The 18922-nt window shown below is 41.4% G+C and overlaps 1 protein-coding gene across 2 annotated transcripts in view; it reads right to left on the reverse strand.

Annotated features, from left to right (window-relative positions):
- NAA25 (N-alpha-acetyltransferase 25, NatB auxiliary subunit) overlaps nucleotides 1–18922 on the reverse strand; it is an 87731-nt gene that overhangs the window by 24016 nt on the left and 44793 nt on the right. For both annotated transcript variants that reach the window (XM_050749671.1, XM_050749672.1), the window contains 4 exons: nucleotides 12964–13171; nucleotides 12060–12149; nucleotides 5601–5781; nucleotides 4765–4864 (listed from right to left, as the gene is read on the reverse strand). In XM_050749671.1, the coding sequence (XP_050605628.1) occupies nucleotides 4765–4864; nucleotides 5601–5781; nucleotides 12060–12149; nucleotides 12964–13171 (579 nt within the window). The remainder of the gene's footprint in view (nucleotides 1–4764; nucleotides 4865–5600; nucleotides 5782–12059; nucleotides 12150–12963; nucleotides 13172–18922) is intronic.

The following is an 18922-nucleotide window of genomic DNA, read 5'->3' on the forward strand; positions in this document are numbered from 1 at the left end:
GGATGTTACCCCATGTTTTTCTGCATCTAAGATAAACTGTGTTTCATACAAAGGTTCCAAAAGCACCAGAATAATAGAACCACCTGCCCCCCCAGCCCAAATAAAAACCACTCTCCTTCAGAAAAAGACAGGTTACTCCTTGGTTTTGCTTATTTCTGAATACTGTATTAGAAACACAGGGCATATAAGCATTACGTCAGGATAGAAGACACCAAACAAAAGACCTATAAAAATTCATGTCATAATGTATTCTGAGGACAAAGACTTCAAGAACCAAGTTTCTTGTCCATCTACATTACATAAGACCTCTGCTGGAAATTTCCTTAAACAAGTATGTGAAGGGAACATTCACCATATGTGCTTTAATTGTAGATTAATACATATACAGAGATTAAACATTACAGAACAGAGGCAAGATAAAGAATTCTAAGCAGAAATTCTGGCACAATAGAAGAAAATCTCAGGGAAGAACATTTCATGGGTGTGGGTCTATGCCATCAGGATCAGAAGATAGGAGATTACCCCTTTAGACCAAGGAAACTATTATGCTCAAAGCTGATGTCTGCCCCAAAAAAAGATCCTTTCTAGAAAAAACAATCTTTTTACACAGCCTCAGTTAATCAGCTCTGCCCCCATCTCCATTACGTCTGAATAATTTGCCCAGTAGGAAAATAGGCCAATAGTCAACAACATACCCTCTGATATACAGCCTTGCAGGGTTCATTTCAGGCCGCGGGATTGCGCCACGGGCGCTAATTCAACTGCATTCGATGCGGCTTTTAAACCCCCATGGGACACCTCGGCGAGCTGTTTGCCTGCAGTATCTGGAGAAATTAAAGACGGACGGACACAAGAAAATTAAAAAGATTACTTGTGATCCTGCAGGTTTCAAGAAGGACTACCTGAAAAAGTTCGAGTATACCTTCTAGCTTGATTAAAGGACAGTGATACACCCTATCAAGAGGAGGCCAGGATACTCTAAACACATGTGCCTATCCTACGGCCCCTTGGCTTAGAAAACACAGCAAGGTTTACTATCAGCTCTTGTAATAGGAAATTACAGCTGGGGCGGGGAAAAAAAAACAGCTGGTTAGGAACACATGATTCAGCAATTAATCAAAAAGAAAATATGACTTTAGTAATTCCAATCAAAGTTATAATTACAGTTCCAAAGTAAGTTATGATTTAAGGAGGCAACCTAGCCTTACCAAGTGTAGAGGCAGTTTTAATTTCTAAGTGGTCCGTGGAACACCACTTTATTAAAAAAAAAAAAAAAAAAGCAATGGCTTTTCAAAGAGAAAAATAAGGGGTAACGAAGAGAGTATAGTCTTTAACAAACTAAGAAGGTAGTCACAGTTCTCTGGCTTATCTTTTTTAGATAGTCCTTCTGTAACACTGCAGTAAAGTACCACTGCAGAGCTAGACAAGGGCCTGGGATGCAACCAGTAGGACCAAGGCTATGGAAGTAGTACTATGTGAAGAAACAACCCCGCACTGGAACTGCAGGCAAAACTGAAAGCCACAGGCACTTTAAAGACTTTTGAATATCAAAGTATGTTGTCCGTACCTATTTCTACTAATTTACGCACCAATGAGGCTATTTAGATCCCGAATGGATTCCTGAAATGAACCCTGGTCACTGTAAAAATTAGTGAAATATATGGACATAAAACCCCTGAATAATGATCTTTGTGAATACTTAAAATAGAGATTTGATTTTCTTTACTTTTTTTTTTGAGACAGAGTCTCACTCTGTCACCCAAGAGTGACAGCTGGAGTGCAGTGGCATGATCTCAGCTCACTGTGACCTCCACCTCCCAGATTCAAGCAAGTCTCCTGACTCAGCCTCCCAAGTAGCTGGAATTACAGGCATTTGCCAACACACCCAGCTAATTTTTGTGTAAAATAGAGATTTTAAAGTGAAATTTTAAAGAAGTAAAAACACATAAGTGACTTTTGAAGATATGAAAATCTAGTGCTCATTCTCATATTTTTTTAAAAATCTATTCCAAAGTAAGATGACAACAGAAAATAACCTTTCTAGAAAGAAAATCCCTGTGCAGACCTTCCAAATACAACTTTCAATCCCATAGCACAAAATGTTACTAAGCAGAACACCAGATTTTCCATTTAAGTAAAAGTGTTCTGTCAAAGAGCTAGGTGGGAATTGAAATGCATCAGTCACCCAAGGAAAAAGCATCCGGGGATCCCAAAAACTACCAAGAATAGAAGACGCAGAGTACAGAACTCTGGATTTGAAGAGAGATATTTCTAATACTCTAAGCACAAGGTTGAACACACACAGTAAGACACTACAATCATAATCTTTCTTAGCCTTAGATTTCTTTAGGAAACAGCTCACATCACAGTCTCTATCTGGCACTCAACATTAAGGTCAAGCTACATGTTCCTAACTGTACTGTGTTTTTCTTTTTTGGTCGGGGGGCAGAGTCTCTCTCTGGTCACCCAGGCTGGAGTATAATGGTACAATATCAGCTCACTGCAACCTCCACCTCCCAGATCAAGCAATTCTCCTGCCTCAGCCTGCCGAGTAGCTGGGATTACAGGCACCTGCCACTATGCCCGGCTAATTTTTGTATTTTTAGTAGAGACGGGGTTTCACCACGTTGGCCAGGCTGGTCTTGAACTCCTGACCTCAGGTGATCCACCTGCTCAGCCTCCCAGTGCTTGGATTACAGGTGTGAGCCACTGTGCCCAGCCTGTACCATATTTTTCTTTTGCCTCTAGGACTCCTCAAGATTTTCTCCTTTCAGCAGATTAAATAAGCTCCATCTTCTTAGCAGTAATCAAAATATATTTGAAGTGTCTTAGTCTCTGATCAATAAAATGCTATGATTTTATCAGGTTCAACATCACATACATTCAGATGAATTAGTCACTTTTGCCACACACAACCATCAGCAAAACATCAAACAAAGATACAAAAAAAAAACACTGAGGATGACACATCCCCTCAAATTGCTCCCAGGGGTCTCCTTTGCCTATATTATAATACTTCTGTAATTTTATTTTTAGAGTTTTCTTTCAAAAAAACTCTTCAGACACAGTATTTGTGGGAAAAAAAATTAAAGCCTAAGTCTGATGTATATAAAGTAATGTGTCTTTATTGACCACATCTTCATGAGTAATACAGTTCTTCTAGAATGCTGGATGATTGAAAGCTAGAGGAAAAGCCACCGGGCTGGAATGAATCCCTTATTTGCTCCCACTACCTCAAAGCTATTTGAGAAACAAACCTTTGAAAAGGAATCTTCAGTAAATCAAATGTTTCTTTAATCTCTCTTATAAATACAGAAATGAGGGGATAAATGAGATGAGGAAACCAATCCTATTTTTTTTTTAATGAAACTTCTTGAAAACAGGAGGTCAAGTACAGATACTTGAATACACAATGAAAATTCATAGGTTTATAGTTCATCCATGCTAGATTTTAGAAACCCAACATCCTAGAGATGACCTTCTGACCACTAAGCCAGGCCAGCACACCTTCTGAGCAACATGCTCAGATACTAATACTCATTTTCTTCTCTCCCTGATCAGAGGCGTGCCACAAAATGAGGTCTGAACGGAGATACCAATCACTGGGAGGGGGTAGGGGGACCACTTTGGGGAGGGGATACAGGACTAAGAACCAACTGATGGTACACAGCTCATTATCTAAGCACAAGAGGCTGCTTTCCATCTGCTCCGAGCTGTCCTTTTGCTACTCCAGCCCTCTAGGCCATTCCCTGAAACTTGTCAGAAAGTAATTATCATAAACTGAGAACAAACCTATATCCCATGTTCAGAAATGCTTCTATTTAATACAACATACCCTTAAAGAATTAGATGGAAGATAGATTAGTTAACCTGTTATACTAAAACGAAAGGGTTTAAAAAAAATCCTCATGAGTGTTTGCCAAGAAGAACCCCAGAAACTAGCTTCCTTGCTAGTTCCTTAATTGCTGGTAGACCATGAGAATGGAAGGCTATGGGCAGATAGCTGGCACAGCCAACTTCAAGCGATGAGGCCTAGAAGTCTGTGAAAACCAAGTAGGCAGTGACCACCCTGGAGACATTCCTTTTCTCCACATTCATTGTTGGGCAGTTTTTCACAATTGGTCGACTGAGTACAGACCATATGGTTTTCCTACAAAAACTTCTGCTTAACCAACAAGTAGAGCCCAAGTCTGCTTGCAGTGAAAAATATGGTGCAAATCCCATCCTTTCATTATGGCACAGAGAAGCTCTATTTTATTTATTTCTACTTTAAAAAACATATTATTCACCTAAGTTTCTTAGAATGCCTTTTAATTTTCTAAGAAAATACAAGTACATTCACTGTTGGCAAACAGCACAATGGACATACATTTCAGAGTTAAATAAAAGTAACGGAGAGCAGCTGCTACTGCAGAATGTTAAATGGCATCCCAGGCTATGAATGCTTATGGGCTGTTTCTTTTACCCTTGGAAAAGTCTCTTAGAGATCAAAAGACAGGTCTAAGATGAATAACACTTCCCATTCACTAAATACCAGTTTTAAATGCAACTTTCCAAAGAATCTATCAAACACACCCATTCTAACAAACACAAATAACTCTCTACCTCTCCCTACCAGCCTTGGACAGTAAGCTGTGGTCTAAGGGCACTTGCTAGTTCAGCATAGTGCACCTTAACACGTGTACTTGTGACATGAGGTGACGCACTCCTCAACAGTGTGCAGTCAGCAGGCAAGATCACGTTAAAAAATAGTTTTTCACTTACATCTTTCTGGTTGGAGTGAAAAAACCTGAGTGCGAAGTTACAGGATTGGGACGCAGCAGCATACTGACCTAGAGATTCAGCATATCGGGTCAAAAGATAACTAGATCAGAAGGAAAGAAGGAAAAAAAAAAGACATGTTATACTTACTTACCTACCTCAAGTAACAAATATTACGCTTCAAATTACTTGGCAAAAAAATAGTTAGGCATAAGAAAACACTAAAACATACACCCACAGAAATGATCTAATTCACAAGTTAAAATTTTTAAAAAAGCAAAAAGTTAACTCAGTTTTGTGGGAGACGTAAAGTTCTATACTAGGCTTTCTTACACTCTGATGATTAATGGCACATAAAAGGTCTAAGAGAACATAATGCTGTCTTCCTAAAACAGCACCACAGACAACAGAGAAAATGCCATTAAGTGATAATAGCATAATAATAAAGAGTAGTCTAAATACAAATCCAAAATACAAATTCAAACTTTGTTGAGGTCAATAAAGTACAAGTGTCAACTTCAACTGCAAAGCGGAAATGAACACTTCAAAATAATGTGTGCTAAGAATAAGGGTTCAAAGTGTATGTGTGTGTGTATATATATATATGTTTGCTATCTCTGAGGAAAACTCTCTTACATTTCTAAATTGTGCAAATTTTCAAATTACTACAAAATGCTGGGAGATATAAAAATCTTTCTGCTTTGCAATGAATCATAACAGATTATTATTTAATCAAAAAGGCTTAATGTCAGGATCAACTTTAAAATCTAACTTAGAGTCCTGTATACCCCCACACTGGTGTAGCTGGCTGCTCATTATTCAGAGTATATACTACCAACCCAATGGTATCATGCTGGATATGCTTAGCATCAAGGCTGGAGTAAAGATCCACCACTGGTTCAAATGCACCCAGCATACAGTAGATTCGAACAAGCAGCAATTTGAACTGAGCATTGGAAGGGCTATGGGTTAATCCCTCTTCCAGCAAAGTCAGGGCCTGCCACACAGCAGTCTCATCACCTAGAACCAAAATACAATATTATCCACTGATCTTGACAGCAAATGAAAGCTTCCCAAAAACAAAAAACAAAACCTTATTGACATCATCACCCCCACTCTATAAATGAAGTTAAATGACAGAGAACAAATTTTAGATATACATCTATAACCAAAATAGAGAATTTCGCCTAAATAGAGAGTCCCTTAATAGTTAAGTCTATTCTTAAACATGCCCACGGCAAAAATGATGCAGATTTTAAGTGGCCAGGTCTTATGGGGGGAAGTTACAGAATCTCAGATTCTGGGAAGACATGGACTTTGAATGAAAACTGGAGCTCAGCATCTTGCCCCTGCAAGATTTCCTTTATGAAACCCCAGACAGATGTTCTCTATAGACATCATTTTTCTTCCATATGTAACTCTACTAACAGAATGGCAAATAGGATGTTTGAAAATATTTACTCATTAATAATCAAACTAGGCCGGGCGCGGTGGCTCAAGCACCATACAGTAAGATTTTAAGGTAATATTCTATATGCTGTTTTCCAAAAGAAAAGAAAGATAGGCCGGGCACAGTAGCTCATGCCTGTAATCCCAGCAGTTTGGGAGGACAAGGCAGGGAGATGGCTTGAGCCTGTAATCCCAGCACTTTGGGAGGCCGAGACGGGCGGATCACAAGGTCAGGAGATCGAGACCATCCTGGCTAACACGGCGAAACCCCGTCTCTACTAAAAACACAAAAAATTAGCCGGGCGAGGTGGCGGCGCCTGTGGTCCCAGCTACTCGGGAGGCTGAGGCAGGAGAATGGCGGGAACCCGGGAGGCGGAGCTTGCAGTGAGCTGAGATCTGGCCACTGCACTCCAGCCTGGGCAACAGAGCGAGACTCCGTCTCAAAAAATAAAAATAAAAATAAAAAAAATAATCAAACTAAAATTTTTTTTTTTTTGGTCTATGAAATTTCAAAAGGTACATGTATCTGTAGGCTTCAAGATTAAGTAACTTATTCTTTAGGATCCATCTAAAGAAAATACTATGAAATACAGATAAAGCTTTATATATAAAAATAGTTATCGTACTATCTAGTGATATAATGATGGGAGACTGATTAGGTAAATTATGGTAACTTCCACACATGGAAACATCATATAACTACTTGACAGTAATGAAGACTTTTTAATTACAAAGGAAAATGTTTGTGCAATAATGTTCAGTAAAACACACAGAGAGAGAGAAAATTCAAGTTAGTACAAAGAGTTGATCTCAACTCTTAAAATATGCACAAAGAGAGAGAGAAGAAAAACACAAAAAAAATGTTAGCTGGACATGGTGGCTCATGCCTATATTCCCAGCACTTTGGGAAGCTGAGGTGGGAGGATCACTTGAGCCCACAAGTTTGAGACCAGCCTGAACAACATAGCTAGACCTCGTCTCTACTAAAAACATTTTTAAAAAAATTAGCCAGATGTGGTGGTGCACACTGCCTATGGTTCCAGCTACTCAGGAGGCTGAGGTTGGGAGGACTGCTTCACCCTAGGAGGTTGAGGCTGCAATGAGCTGTGATCATGCCGCTGCACTCCAACCTTGGCAGCAGAGTGCAACTTTGTCTCAAGAATAGAAAAGAAAAAAAAGAAAAAAATGCAAAAGTGATAGAGTGCTTTTGAGGTCCAAAAAGGTGAGATTTTAAGTAAACTGCTTTCCAAAATTTGAACAAGCTACTTTTACAGTCAGTAACAACAGCAAAAATGAAAGCACCATACAGTAAGATTTTAAGGTAATATTCTATATGCTGTTTTCCAAAAGAAAAGAAAGATAGGCCGGGCACAGTAGCTCATGCCTGTAATCCCAGCAGTTTGGGAGGACAAGGCAGGGAGATGGCTTGAGCCCAGGAGTTTCAAACCAGCCTGGGAAACATGGCAAAACCCCATCTCTACAAAAAATACAAAAACTGGCTGGGCGCAGTGGCTCACACCTGTAATCCCAGGACTCTGGGAGGCCAGGGAAGCGGATCACCTCAGGTCAGGAATTCGAGACCAGCCTGGCCAACATGGTAAAACCTCTTCTCTACTAAAAATACAAAAATTAGCCAGGCGTGGTGGATAATTCCAACTACTCAGGAGGCTGAGGCAGGAGAACTGATGGAACCCAGGAGACACAGGTTGCAGTGAGCCGAGATCACACCACAGCACTCCAGCCTGGGTGACAGAGTAAGATTCCATCTCAAAATAAAAATAAAATTTAATAATAAATAAAAAATAATTTTAAAAACATTTAAAATTAACTAAATAAATAAATAAATACAAAAACTAGTCAGGCATGGTGGCATGTGCCTATACTCCCAGTTACCCAGGAGGCTGAAGTGGGAGGATCCCTTGAGCCCAGGAGGTTGAGGCTACAGAGCGCTACTACGGTGCCACTGCACTCCAGCCTGGATTACAGTGTGAAACTCTGTCTCAAAAAAAAAGCCTTTCAGAAAAAAATATTCGAGAACATCAACTTCCTGAAGCACTCAATCCTTCTGAATTCAAATGAATCTCTTTAAATGCCCTCATCAACTTTCTATTGATTTCTAAGTTCTGCCAGGTGCACCTTGAACAATGATTATGACTGTGACTGGAATACTTCATCATCATCCCTTTCACTGACTTTAAGAAGCCCTGCATCTTTACAAGATCTACAATTTCATTTTGCAAATGATTCCCATGTATTTGTCTGCACTGCAGGATTTTGGACACTTTACCTTTTTTCTCTCTGCCCTCCACTTCTCTCATCTATAAAACTGTGATAGTAACTATATTGTTAAAATGTTTAAATTGGCCGGGCGCAGTGGCTCATGCATGTAATCCCAGCACTTTGGGAGGCCGAGGCAGATGGATCACGACATCAGGAGTCCAAGACCAACTTGTCCAACATGGTGAAACCCTGTTTCTACTAAAAATGCAATAATTAGCCAGGTGTGGTGGTGCGCGCCTGTCATCCCAGCTAGTCAGGAGGCTGAGGCAGGAGAATCGCTTGAACCTGGGAGGCGGAGGTTGCAGTGACCCAAGATTGCACCATTGCACTCCAGCCCAGGCGACAGAGCGAGACTCCATCTCAAAAAAATAAACTAAAATAAAATTGTTTAATTTGTGTAAAGTACTTTCACATGCCTGCTAATCAACTGTCAGTTGTTACTATTATCATATGGCCACGTATCTTGCTCAAAATATTAATATATGAGACTAGCAAAGCCATAGTCACTATTGGTGAGAACAGATGCTAGGCATAAGTAAGAAAGGCTATCTGTGTGGGGATCAAATTATGTGAGCAGTTCATTAATGTTTTCATGTAAAAATGACTTTTGCTGCCCTATGCAGCCTCATGAATCTAGGGGCTCAAATAACAAGTTACCTGATGACAAGGATTTCACTGTCATCCTTGGTACAATACAGTGTAACAAGTAACATGGGCTGGGCTCGGTGGCTCATGCCTGTAATCCCAGCATTTTAGGAGGCCGAGGCGGACAGATCACCGGAGTTAGGAGTTTGAGACCAGTCTGAGTAACATGGTGAAACCCCAACTCTACTAAAAATACAAAAATCAGGCTGGGCGCAGTGGCTCACGCCTGTAATTCCAGCACTTTGGGAGGCCAAGGTGGGTGGATCACAAGGTCAAGAGATGGAGGCCATCCTGGCCAACATGGTGAAACTCCGTCTCTGCTAAAAATACAAAAAATTAGCCGGGTGTGGTGGCGGGCGCCTGTAGTCCGAGCTACTCGGGAGGCTGAGGCAGGAGAATCACCTGAACCCAGGAGGGGAGAGGTTGCAGTGAGTCAAGATTGCGCCACTGCACTCCAGCCTGGTAACAGAGCGAGATTTTGTCTCAAAAACAAAAAACAAAAACAAAAATTACCCAGGAATAGTGGCACGTGCTATAATCACAGCTACTTGGGCGGCTGAGACAGGAGAATCGCTTGAACCCGGGAGGACGATGTTGCGGTGAGCCAACATCGTGCCATTACATTCCAGCCTGGGCAACAGAGCGAGACTCCATCTCAAAACAAACTGAAAAAAAAAAACACACTACCATATGGTTACATACAATGTTCTACAGAAGTTCAGAGGAGCATAAAATCCCCAGTGGTGAAGGAGTTAAAATCAAGACAGGCTTTGTTAAAGGCACCATTTGAGTAAAAGTTAGATGAGGGAGGTAAGAAAGTTATTTCAAAGACAGGCAACATGATGTTAAGTGATAGTTGCAAAAAAATTTTAAAGCAGATTCAAGACCACAAATACCTAAGAATCTGGAGATGTGGACACAGGCCAGATTATAAATAGCATTATAAAATATCCTAAAACACTTGACGTTTATCTTCAGGAAAACAGGGTACCTCTGAAGGATTTTTTTTCTTTTTAAATTTTTTAGAGACAGGGTCCTGCTCTGTCACCCAGGCTGGAGTGTAATGGTGTGATCATAGCTCACTACAGCCTTGAACTACTGGGCTCAAGCCTCAGCTTCCTGAGGTCTGAAGGATTTTAAGAATGGCATGATAAGGCCGGGTGCGGTGGCTCACACCTGAATTCCAGCACTCTGGGAGGCTGAGGTGGGCGGATCACCTGAGGTCAGGAGTTTGAGACCAGCCTGGCCAACATGGCAAAACCTCGTCTCTATTTAAAATACAAAACCTGGCCGGGTGCGGTGGTTCGCGCCTGTAATCCCAGCACTTTGGGAGGCCGACATGGGCGGATCACGAGGTCAGGAGATCAAGACCATCCTGGCTAACACGGTGAAACCCCCTCTCTACTAAAAATACAAAAAATTAGGGCGAGGTGGCGGCGCCTGTGGTCCCAGCTACTCGGGAGGCTGAGGCAGGAGAATGGCGGGAACCCGGGAGGCGGAGCTTGCAGTGAGCTGAGATCTGGCCACTGCACTCCAGCCTGGGCGACAGAGCGAGACTCCGTCTCAAAAAAAAAAAAAAAAAAAAATTAGCCGGGCGTGGTGGCGGGCACCTGTAGTCCCAGCTACTTGAGAGGCTGAGGCAAGAGAATGGCATGACCCCAGGAGGCAGAGCTTGCAGTGAGCTGAGATGGCACCACGGCACTCCAGCCTGGGTGACAGAGCGAGACTCCGTCTCAAAAAAAAAAAAAACCAAACAAACAAAACAATAACTAGCCAGGCGTGGTGGCACATGCCTGTAATCCCAGCTACTCTGAGGCTAAGGCACGAGAATCGCTTGAACCCAGGTGGCGGAGGTTGCAGTGAGCTGAGATCACGCCACTGAACTCCAGCCTGGGCAACAAGAGCAAAACTCCATCTCAACAACAAGCAAAACTGAGAGCTCTGTGAAATGATCCATGAGGGCAGAGGTTGTGTTTATCTTGCTTACCATTGTCTCTTCAGCCCTTTGTTTCTTCTATAGTTTAATTCTCATGAATAATATGCAATAAGCACCTAAAGTTATTTTTTCTCCAAAACTGCTAATAAGAGAATATGTCAGGGTGTGGGACCTAAAGAAAAGGCAACCCAATACCATTTGCTGAATCATCCTTTTCTTCCCCAATCACTCACGATGCTTCCTTTACCACGTCTTATATTTTTATCCTAAATGAGACAGACTACATTCCAGAAAGAATGCATTTTTCTGTATATAAAATTTTTTGAAGTGAATAAAAGATATTCTGTTCCATAGGCCTGTGCATGTATTTCTTAGTCAGTTTCATTGTATTTTAATTTTTGTAGCTTTGTCATAGTATTTTTTTTATAGTCACTACTTATTATTCACAAACACTTAAAAACAGAACAGATATCCATTCATTTAACATTATCCTGGTTACAAGGGGATAAATTGGAGACAGTTTTTGTTGTTGTTGTTGTTGTTGTGAGACGGTATCTTGCTCTGTTGCCCAGGCTGGAGTGCGGTGGCACGGTCTCGGCTCACTGCAACCTCCGCCTCCCAAGCTCAAGCAATTCTCCTGCCTCAGCCTCCCAAGTAGCAGGGACTACAGGCATGCGCCAAAATGCCCAGCTAATTTTTGTATTTTTAGTAGAGACGAAGTTTCGTCATGTTGGCCAGGCTAGTCTTGAACTCCTGATCTGAGGTGATCCACCCGCCTCAGCCTCCCAAAGTGCTAGGATTACAGGCAGGAGCCATTGCACCTGGCCAAAACAGGTTTTTCTGGAAGCACCCTAGAAATATCAAGAAAAGTAGAACCTAAAAGCATAAATAAAATTTATGGATTGTATAATTAGTCTAACAAAAGAATGCAGGACTTATAATCAATAAAAGCAAAAAGTAAAGTTGAACTGAAATCACTGCTACTTACCTGTTTCCCTCCATACATCAATAAGCACATGGACAGCAAGGAGACAGTAATAGTCAGAAAATTGCAATTCTGTTTTCAAACAGGTTTTCCCTACGGGGGAAAAAAATCATATCTATTTTAATGTTTGTTCAACTATTACTGACCCCATAGGAGTTTTTAAAAGCAGGAAAGTGACAGGAGGGAATAGAGGAAAAGTAAAAGAAAATTAAGAACAAGATAAGTATCAGGAGAAAAATATGAACCATGAATCAAAGGGTTCAAAAGAAGGTGAAACCACACTCAGCTGGAACAGAAGGTAGGGTTCCAGAGCAGGGGTGGTATCTATGATGGTCCCAAAGGGAGAAAAGGAAGATTTGAAGGAGGTCGAAGTGAAGAAAAGAACATAAGCCAAGTGCCATGTATAACTAAATTCACAATATGCTCCTCACTTCATCTAATTCTTTAGATTACAGATAAATACTGACATCTTATAGTCAGACAATTATGTGTCTATCACATATATCTAGCAAAAGCCACACCTATCTGAAGATCATCTATTTCTAAACTAAATATTTATCTTACAATTTACAATATTCCTTTTGTTCACTTACAGTCTGTATATTAAGAATACTTAGGCCTACAAGCAGAAATGTGATAATTATAAACTATGCAATCTATATGAGCCCCAATCTAATAAAAAGTTAGCTCATCAGATCAAGAACATAGACAACTGAAAGCCAATCCAAATTATTTAAAACTCCAGGCTTAAGAAAGGCTTTACATCATATTACTTAGATGGTCTTCCCAGACAAAATAGTCTCCTTACAAAACTCATTAAAACAGGGTGCTACAGGTGATTAAAAAACTGACTTCTAAGTCTTAGCGTAGATCAGGGAACTACTGCACATTTTGAATGGTTGCTCACCAAATTCCAGTCCATGCTGGTACCTTAACATCAATTCTCTGACCACACTCAATTTCTGATTTTTATCCATGGTGTGGTACAAGCCAAGTAACCTCGTCAGCTGCACCACACACAAATGTTGCTGCAGAGCTCTGATGTCAGCAGGCAGTGCCAGCTTATCCTCTGTTGGTGTCGACAAAGGAACAACTCCAAGTAACTGATTAATAAACTGCAAAGTGGGGAAAAAAGGAGCAAAGGTCTCAAAACACATCTAGTCTTCAGTAGGCCATAATTAACAGAAATTGAAATGGTCTAGAAAAAGACATCAAGAAAAAAACCCAAAAACTAAAATTCCTTTCATACACCATTTTCTATCTACCAAAATAGCTAAAATGAAAAAAATTTGTGACAGCACACAACACTGGTGAAGCTCCAATGAAACTGGCACACTCATTCATTACTGGCCAAAAGTATTCGTCAATACCATGTACTACAGGCAGTGAAAGATTTGTATAATTCTGAAAATGTTCCACAACTTATAGCATATTAACATAATATATATTACAGCAATGAGAACATTAGGAAGACTATAGAAAAGAGCAGATTACCAAACAATTTTTAAAATTTTAATCTGTAATTATGCTGATAAATTCTGAAAGGAAAGGTTATACATGGAAAGACACTGTTTAACTCATGTCAGTGACCCTACATTTTTCTTAATTGAACTTATTATAATTATAGATTCATGCTCAGCTATGAGAAATAACAGAGATCCCATATACCATTCATCCAGTTTTCTCCCAATGGTTACATCTTGCCTTAAGATGTTTTTCATCCTTTAAATTTGGATTCAAATTACAAAATAAAACCCACATACCAGTTCTAGTCATTTATTTATTAAACACATGCTTATTTCCTCTCAATTCTAAAATCCTATTAAGATGCCAGTAAGGAATAAAAAGAAGAGGTCGGGTGCAGTGGCTCAGGTCTGTAATCACAGCACTTTAGAAGGAGAAGGCGGGCAGATCACTTCAGGCCAGGAGTTCAAGACCAGCTGGGCCAACATGGTGAAACCCCATCTCTACTAAAAATACACAAAACAATTAGCCAGGCATGGTGGCGCACACCTGTAATCCCCGCTACTCAGGATGCTGAGGCAGGAAGGAGAATTGCTTGAACCCAGGAGGCGGTGGTTGCAGTGAGCCAAGATTGCGCCACTGCACTCCAGCCTGGGCAACAAGAGTGAAACTCCATATTAAAAAAAAAAAAAAGAATAAACCCACAAAGATCAAGAATGTGTGAAGAGGCCGGGAGCTGTGGCTCACACCTATAAGCCCAGCACTTTGCAAGGCAGAGATGGGAGAATCACTTGGGCTCAAGAGTTCAAGATCAGCCTGGGCACATAGTGAGATCTCATCTCTACTAAAAATATAAAATAAAAAAACACACAGCCAGGCATAGTGGTGCACGCCTGTAGTTCCAGCTACTCAAGAGGCTGAGGCAGGAGGATGGCTTGAGCCCAGGAGTTTGAACCTGCAGTGAGCCATCGTCCCACCATTACACTCCAGCCTGGGTGACACAGTGAGACCCTGTCTCAAAAAAGAGAAGAAAAAAAGAATATGTGAAGAAATGAGAGACGACAGCAAATAAAAATCATCAAGATTCAAAAGATACAAGAACAGTTGGTAAGAAATAACTTATGTTGCCAAGAACACCGAAATCTAACAGTACGCAATGAGGCAGACCCCAATAAGCAGGAAGCGCACTCTAGTCACAGAATCTTGGAAGACTCAGAGACTAAGGGCACCAGGTGTCCCTAAAGGCTAAAGTGCTGATGGGACTAAAATAGAATATATAAATTTCTAAGAAGTTAGGCCCAAAGTCCACAGACGGAATTTCTAAGTGTGAGTAGAATAGCCTGGGTTTTATAGCCGTAATGCGCTGAACCAGAGAAAGAGTCAGAGACAGCAGTCATAGCTGAAAACAGGGGAATAAAGTGAAATTTGCTTATTCAGTGATAATTTCAGGCTCCCACCCCGTACTCCCAACCATATCCCAGAATGCTATCAAACAAATATGTAAGTTCCTAAACAGATAGTAGCAAACAGGCATTTTGGAATGGAAAGCATTTCTTACATTGGTGAAGAGAAGGGTAGAGACAACAGAATCTTATGTTTTATCCTAAGTATATAAGGGGGCAATTGATTTGTTATAAACAACTAATCACCTTCCACAGAAGGGCACCAATAGTTTAAGACTATAACTATAAAAATAAATTGAAATAATATAGAAATATGGAGGAAATATGAAAATAATCTCAAAATATGGAGGAAAATAACAAAAGAATTTAGTTGAAAGTGATTTGCATCTGTTGAGCTGGAAAAAAAGAGTGACTACTGCCTCTCAACACAAGCCTTGTGATACTATCTGACTTTTTCAATTGTACACAGCACATGTATTTCTTTTTCCTTTTTTGGGAAGGGGTCTCACTATGTTGTCCAGGCTGGACTCGAATTCCTGGGCTCAAGCAATCCTCCTGCTTCAGCCTCCTGAGTAGCTGTGATGATAGGTGCGTGCCACTGCGCCTAGCTCCAATACATGTAATTTTTTGATACAAATGAAAAAAAAAATTAAAACAAAATCCCACTCATCCTGCAGTTTCACATCTGTAATGAATTTGCTTCAATTTACCTATAATTCTATGAATTTTAATCATTATGATCAGATATATATATTCCATACTTTTAACAAACTGCAGCACTGATTTTCATGTTTTTGTTGTTGTTTTTGAGACAGAGTCTCACTCTGTTGCCCAGGCTGGAGTACAGTGGTGCAATCCCGGCTCACTGCAACCTCCACCTCCCGGGTTCAAGCGATTCTCTTGCTTCAGCCATCAGAGTAGCTGGGACTACAGGCATGCACCACCACACCCGGCTAATTTTTGTATTTTTAGTAGCCACGGGGCTTTGCCATGTTGGCCAGGCTGGTCTCAAACTCCTGAACTCAAGTCGCCTGTCTCAGCCTCCCAAAGTGCTGGGATTGCAGACATGAGCCACCATGCCTAGCCATTATTTTCATGTTTTTGACTAAATGCTTGTATAGTTTCTACTGCCAGTTCTTCTAACCTTGCAAGCCATTTTATGTATTAGTTAGGTTTATTGCGGCCTTCTTTAGTGGATGCTAAAGAAAAATCTTCCTGACAAGGTTTTGTTACAAAACAATCTGCTCATTCTTTAGTCTGTACTGCTGTGTAAAATATTTCCTTTAAAACTAGAATCGCTGAGGCCAGGCACAGTGGCTCACGCCTGTAATCCCAGCATTGGGAGGCTGAGGCGGGTGGATCACTTGAGGTCGGGCGTTCGAGACCAGCCTCACCAACATGGAGAAACCCCGTCTCTACTAAAAATACAAAATTAGCCAGGCATGGTGGTGCATGCCTGTAATCCCAGCTACTCGGGCAGCTTAGGCAGGAAAACTGCTTGAACCTGGGAGGCAGAGCTTGCAGTGAGCCGAGATGGCACCATTGCACCCTAGCCTGGGCAACAAGAGCGAAACTCGTCTCAAAAAATAAAATAAAATAAAAAATAAAAACTAGAAGAAGTCGGGCGCGGTGGCTCGGGCCTGTAATCCCAACACTTTGGGAGGCCGAGGTGGGTGGATCACTTGAGGTCAAGAGTTCGAGACCAGTCTGGCCAACATGGTGAAACCCCATCACTACTAAAAACACAAAAATTAGGCTGGGTGCAGTGGCTCAGGTCTGTAATCCCAGCACTTTGGGAGGCCAAGGTGGGCAAATCACTTGAGGCCAGGAGTTCAAGACCAGCCTGGCCAACATGATGAAACTCCATCTCTACTAAAAATACAAAAAAAATTAGCTGGACATGATGGCGGGCGCCTGTAATCCCAGTTACTCGGGAGGCTGAGGCAGGAGAATCACTGGAACTCAGGAGGCAGAGGTTACAGTGAGTTAAGATTGCGCCATAGTACTCCAGCCTGGGCGACAAGAGCTAAACTGTCTCAAAAAAAAAAATTAGCCAGGCATGGTGACGGACACCTATAATTTCAGCTACTAGGGAGGCTGAGGCAGGAGAATCACTTGAGCCCAGGAGGTGGAGGTTGCAGTGAGCCAAGATCATGCCACTGTACTCCATCCTGGGCAACAGAGCGAGACTCCGTCTCAAAAAAAAAAAAAAAAAAAAAAAAAACTAGAATCATTTTGTTGTTTAGCTAAAACCCTAAGGCAAAGGAAACAAAGATTACAACATACCCAGGGTAAGCCACTTCAGGATAACTGAACTCACTGGCTCACTCTTAGGGGCTAGTCAGACTTTAAAAAGATTTGGTTCATAATTCATTAGGACAACAATTCTCAGCTTGACTTGGACAGTTCGTAATCCTCTGACAAACATACTTGCTGAGTGACAGGATATTTACCTACTGAAGTCATTCTACAGTCAAAAAGTGGCAGCAAAATTACCTCTCTCAAGTAAAATTTACATAGACTAGGACTATAAACTCAATGTAACAGCTTTAAATCCTTATTCTCACAGAATAGTGACTAGAGCTTATCACTGCTAGAATTCTAGTAAGGGTCATCTGAATAGATGATTCTTACTATGTGGGATCACATGAGATGACCTAAGATTCTCAAACATACCAATGAAGTAGAGCTGTACAGAAAAGGTTACTGGTACTAGATTCATGGTAGCAAACCTTTATGAATCTCAGCTAAAAGCAGCAAGTGTTCCTCTAATGCAGCCCCACCATTTGATGCTTCAACTAGCAAAACAATAAGCACTGTAAGACAAGATCAGTTATTCCTTATCTTAGGGCTTAGCACACAATATGCTCGACACTTACTGAATGAATCCCTCCCACATGGTTTATCTACATTCCACTTCAATCCCTCCAGTAACATGAAGCTCCCACACAGTATTCGAGAGAATTCTCACTACTAAGAAAGATCTTTTTCTCAGTGAGTCAAATTCTGAGCTCCCTGTAGAACTTCTTGCTGGTCCTTGTTCTCCTCCCTCTTCTAAATACAGCTTTTCAAATAAGTGAACAGCAATATCACTCTGTCCTTGACAGACCAAACCTCTCCTCCACTCAACCATTTTTCCCTCTTATATGCTTTTAAATCCTCCTATAACCCATAACTTTCCTTTCTGAATGTGTTACAATTTATCCAGAAACTTCCGGGCTTGGCCTGAGCCCTATAACCACAGCAACTCAAACAGAGCTTTACTAAACCAATGTGAATGGCAGCAGTCATTTCAGAACCCGAGACCACTGGTTACTTATGAGTTGGGGAATACACTGCTCTATCTGCCCCAAATGTGTAACCCCAGGTCTGCCAAAGTATTGAACCTTCATGGACTAAAAATGTGGTCACTAAAAAAATACTCTAATTATATCTACTGTGCTTCCAGTGCACTTCATCCATTCCACATGGGGACAACAGAAAGTTTTCTGGGAGAATGGATGGTGGCAGCCCTGTCACAGAAAGACTTCCAATCTTCCCAGCCTGGCCAACATGGTGAAACCCCATCTCTACCAAAAATACAAAAATCATCCAGGCATGGTAGCACACCAGTAATCCCAGCTACTTGGAAGGCTGAGGCAGGAGAATCCCTTGAACCAGGAGGCAGAGGTTGCAGTAAGCAGAGATCGTGCCACAACATTCCACCCTGGGCGACAGAGTGAGAGCAAGAATCCGTCTCAAGAAAAAAAAAAAGAAAGAAACAAAGAAACACGGCCGGGCGCGGTGGCTCACGCCTGTAATCCCAGCACTTTGGGAGGCCGAGACGGGCGGATCACGAGGTCAGGAGATCGAGACCATCCTGGCTAACACGGTGAAACCCCATCTCTACTAAAAAAATACAAAAAACTAGCCGGGCGAGGTGGCGGGCGCCTATAGTCCCAGCTACTCGGGAGGCTGAGGCAGGAGAATGGCGTGAACCCGGGAGGCGGAGCTTGCAGT

The sequence above is a fragment of the Macaca thibetana genome, chromosome 11, assembly GCF_024542745.1.
Source record: "Macaca thibetana thibetana isolate TM-01 chromosome 11, ASM2454274v1, whole genome shotgun sequence".
In the NCBI taxonomy this organism is placed as follows: Eukaryota; Metazoa; Chordata; class Mammalia; order Primates; family Cercopithecidae; genus Macaca; species Macaca thibetana.